This window comes from Lactuca sativa, chromosome 2, assembly GCF_002870075.4.
Source record: "Lactuca sativa cultivar Salinas chromosome 2, Lsat_Salinas_v11, whole genome shotgun sequence".
NCBI classification, from domain to species: domain Eukaryota; kingdom Viridiplantae; phylum Streptophyta; class Magnoliopsida; order Asterales; family Asteraceae; genus Lactuca; species Lactuca sativa.
The window spans coordinates 138,650,872-138,655,563 of NC_056624.2; the positions used below are offsets into that span (position 1 = coordinate 138,650,872).

The 4,692-nt window shown below is 32.9% G+C and overlaps 1 protein-coding gene across 1 annotated transcript; it reads left to right on the forward strand.

Annotated features, from left to right (window-relative positions):
• Positions 1–560: 560 nt before the first annotated feature.
• Positions 561–1,085, forward strand: LOC111893235 (arabinogalactan protein 12). Its single transcript, XM_023889303.3, has one exon. It carries the CDS (start codon positions 649–651, stop codon positions 826–828), a length of 180 nt encoding a protein of 59 aa, XP_023745071.1. The 5' UTR covers positions 561–648; the 3' UTR covers positions 829–1,085.
• The last annotated feature ends 3,607 nt before the right edge of the window (positions 1,086–4,692 follow it).

The window sequence follows — 4,692 nt, forward strand, 5'->3', positions numbered from 1 at the left end:
TGGGCTTGATTTCTTTTCTCCTCCCCAACTTCATTCCATCAAGTAGCTTTTTTTCATGGTCATCACTCATCACAACAGAAAGCCGAATCTAAATAATGCTTTCTTTCAATTGACAGATGAGATTTAACTGAACTTTACCATTGGATTAAATTTAAAGCTAAAAAAGCTTAAATTAACATATTTGATGCAATTACCTTTGCTTGATTCTCTATATAATCGCTTCCTTTTATTTTTACCAACATCTTTCTAGTTGTCTTTTATTAAAATCTCACCAGCGTGCTAAAAATATCTATAATTCGTAACAAATATATCCTACAAAAAAATCAAAAACAAATACCTAAAATATATATTTTTTTCAATTTAAAAAAAAAGGCGGTGAAAGAAATGATAAATGGAAGAAACAAAATGGAGCCCACGAAAAAACCATCAAACCGTTGGCAACAGCTGTAATCGCAAGAACAACCTGTCACAAAACGGGCAGCCGGGCCATGCTTTCTTAACACTATTCTCCTCACGGGCACCCCTGCCCGTGTTCTTCCTATATTAACCCACCCCACCATCCTTAAATCAATCACTCAAATTCCCTATTTCTCCATAACTTCAAACATTCTCTTCGATTCCTTTATATCACTCTTCAATTTCGAAGAAATGGAATCAATGAAGATGAAGCTCTTCGTCGCCGTCGTTGTAATGTTGATGGCCGTATCGGCCGTGACAAACGTCAATGCACAAATGGCTCCGGCCCCTGCTCCGACCTCCGACGCCGCCGCTTTCGTCCCTACCGCCGTCGCCTCCATCATTGCTCTCTCATTTGGGTTTCTGTTTTGAATTGATTTGAGCTTCGATTTCATATGATGTAGAGATTCATTTTGTTTGAAGTTATGGTATGTAGAGTTTCCTTCTTCGATCTCATATATTGTCGAGATTGAAGGGGAAAATGCTTTAATGTCATTATTTAATGTGTTTTTTTTTTTTTTTTTTGTTTAATTCTTCTCATTTTGTGTTAAATTGTGATGTTGCTATTGTAATATTCTTGAACATAATGCATTTTCGGTGACTGTAGTTAAATAAATATTTTTCTTGTAGATTTGAAATTTCTGATTTCTGTAAAATGATTCGCACTGTTGTGAACAAATATAAGGATTCCAACACAATATTATTTTGTACATCAAATTTGATTTTAGCACCATTGGTACATTAACAATGATTAATATTAGAGCTTTACTTATTGTCATTTTTTTTTTGAAAAACAAAACCTATTTTTACAAATTCCATATGTTTTTTTTGTAATGTGTTTTTTTTTTTCAATAATCAAATTCTTACTCATTCATTTAGAAACAATTGAATTTATGAACTCCATCTTTTATTTTGTTATTTTTAAAAATATATATTTATGTTATTTTAGTAAACAAATAAAAAACCTACAAGTTATATTATTTTCTATATTCAAAAAAATTGTTTAATTTGTACAAAACTAACAAAATAATTATATGTATAATATGATTGGAGTGAACTTATTCGCTAAGACGATCATATATTGGTGTGCTTATTGTGATATATAAAAACAATCATATTTATTAGAACTTCATAAAATAACCACAAACATGAAACATCCTTAAATTTCAATTCCTCTCATTCGGTAATATGCTTTTCTTTTTTCTAGAAAAAGACTCAAATAAATCTACACATGGATCAAATTTCATTTAAAATGTCTTAATATTACTAGCCTTCCATGCAAATGTTAATAATGTCATCATATGTGACCTTCGTTGTCGACTCCAATAGGATTTAATTTACCTTCTCACTCATGCAATCGGTACAAATTTCATAATAAAAGATAGTAGCGATTTCAGCTTTTATTTTTATTGGGGGCACTATTGATTTTCTTTTCAAAAATTGTAAGTAAATTCTAAAATAATTGATATGTATATAAAAAAAATTTAGTCACTGGGGCATGTGCCCCCACTACCAAACCTCTACATCCGCCACTAATAAAAGACATTTATTAATGTTCGCGACCTGCATTTGTTATTCACTAAGTGTAAGACTCATGTATTATATGGGTTCATTTTAAAGAAAATAATATGAAATTCTAAACATTTGAGAAATTTGAATTTATAAGAAAAAAATAGAAAATTTTGAATTATTAAAATTAATTTGTTTTTTTAAATTAAAAAATAATTTAGATAAATAAACAAAGCAAACTAATGAAAAATTAATTTAGAAAATTTGAAATTAGAAGGAAGTCAATTAATAAAATTGATATGCATTTATTATTACATTTATTGTAATTATTTCATTTAAATATTAGGTGGAAATTAATAGAATGAAAAAAAACCACAAAATGCCATGTGGAAAAAAATTAATTGAAAATAACCACAAAATGACATGTGTCCAAATCAATGAGAGTGTGACATGTGGCTAAAAGTTTTTTTTATTTATTATGGAGGATGAGGGTTGATCTAACATCTATTTAAGATATATGTGATGATAGTTGACAAGTTATTATTGATCAAAAATGGTTTGTACATTTCAAACTAAGATGTCTAGTAAATGGGGTATATCTGGATACTTTATTTTTTGTCTGCTTTTTAGCTTCTTCAAGTAGTTTCACTGCTTCAATATCACCTTATCAACCTTCTCCCCTTATTATCGATTCGTCAACTAAGCTTGTCTATTGTTGATTTCCTATTTCCACCCTTATCTTGAAAGAGCTATTAGAATGTAACATCCCAAATATCATAGCAAAATTTTAATTTTTCCAAAACAATCCCAAGTCAATAATTGTTTACAAAAATGCTGTCTCAAAAGTATAGTTCGTAAAACAGAGTATCCCAAAATCCAATAACACAAAATCCGAAGGATGTGCACTATCACGCATTTGCTTTTTCTCGATCATCTGGAGTACCTGAAACCATAACAAACAACTGTAAGCACGAAGCTTAGTGAGTTCCTCCAAAGTACCATCACACAAGCAAATAACATATACAACAAACATGTATACAGGTTTGTTGGTCCTTGACCTCAACCCAACCGTCTAGAGTTTGTTGGCACGTGGTCTCAACCACACCATATCGGTTTTGTTGACCTCTAGTCTCAACCAAACCATATTGGGTTCGTTGGCACGTGGCCTCAACCCAACAATCCAGGTTTGTTGGTACGTGGCCTCAACCTTACCATGCCGAGTTTGCTGACTGGCAACACAAAGCAGTATAGTCTCAACCCAACCACACTATGTCGACATATGCAACAGATATACAGATAAACAGGAAGATCTACATATCACTACCGCATAGCAACATCCTATATACTAGGATACATAACATTATGGGTTGGCATTGGTGCTTTCGACCCATGAGTACAGTGAGGAAAACTCACTTGAATCGAAGAACCTTGAAAGACTGCGATATGATACCTTATGTACTGTTTGCTCCCACGAATCCACTAACACCAGAAATAGATAACATCTTAATCAATAGCCCAATATCCTCAAGTTTGACCAAGGTCAAACTTAGTCAAAAATTCAACAATCAATGGAAGTCAACAAAAGTCAAAGTCTAAGGCAGTTAAGTACACCTAGTGTACACGGCATGATCCTACTCCTTCCTTAAGTACTGAATCCCTTAAGGACTTTTCACCCCAACTCAGATCTAGCTTCAAAACATTGTCTTAAGTCATAAATTTTCCACCTTTATGACTTTCCATGGCTAGGGAAGGTCCAAAAGCAAAAACCCTAACTTATTAATCCATTAAGACATCACAATTCTTGCATGGAATAGATAGAAGGACCAAGATCACATTTTTATGGTTCCTAATAGCTCCATAATCGATAAAGTTTCCAACTTTATCCATTAGAATGGTCCCAACAAACAAGATCTAGTCTTTATGTCTCAAAGGGACCAAAAGTGCATCTTTTTTTCAACTTAATCCATTAAGTCCAAGTCTTCAACGCTCAGATCTGAATCAATATGATGTTTAGATGGATAAAGTTTCCAACTTTATCCATAACAAAGTCACAAACTTTCAAGATCTAAACTTTATGCACTTAAAGTAACCAAAATCTCATAACACCCAAAACTATCTAGATCTAACAATTTCATCATCAAGGTTCAAACTTTATACCTCCATAAGAAAGATAAAGGTGAACAAGGTCTAGATCTACAAGCTCCAATGCAACCAACGCTTCTGCAATGAGTTCCTTCTTCTCCAAGGTGCACCAAGAACACTCCAAAGCACTTAAAAACACCTTCTTTTTGTTCATAAGCCTTAAACTAGGGTTAGGGTTTCAAGAAAGGATGTTGGAGAGGTGAAGGTTGAGAATGGAATGGGTTTGGGAAACTTAAGGAGCTTAAATAGGGCTCAAACCAAGAAAGGTGTTGAAGACATCTATAATATTATCTAAATATCTTGGACTAAAAACTTTTCAAAAAATCCATATTTCATGCAAGAATCCGACTTATAACTTTTCCCTTTTTACCCTTCGACCCAAAACACAATTCAAGGGTAAAATCTCTTAACTATCATTATCTCCTTCTACAATGACTAAAATTTGCCTCCTTAAGGCCGAAAACCTTACACAATTGATTTCCGATCCACGGCTCAAAAATGACAGGAAACATGATGTTACAACTCTCCCCCACTTAAATTAGATTTTGTCCTCGAAATCATCTCTCACTTCCGCTTAACGATGGA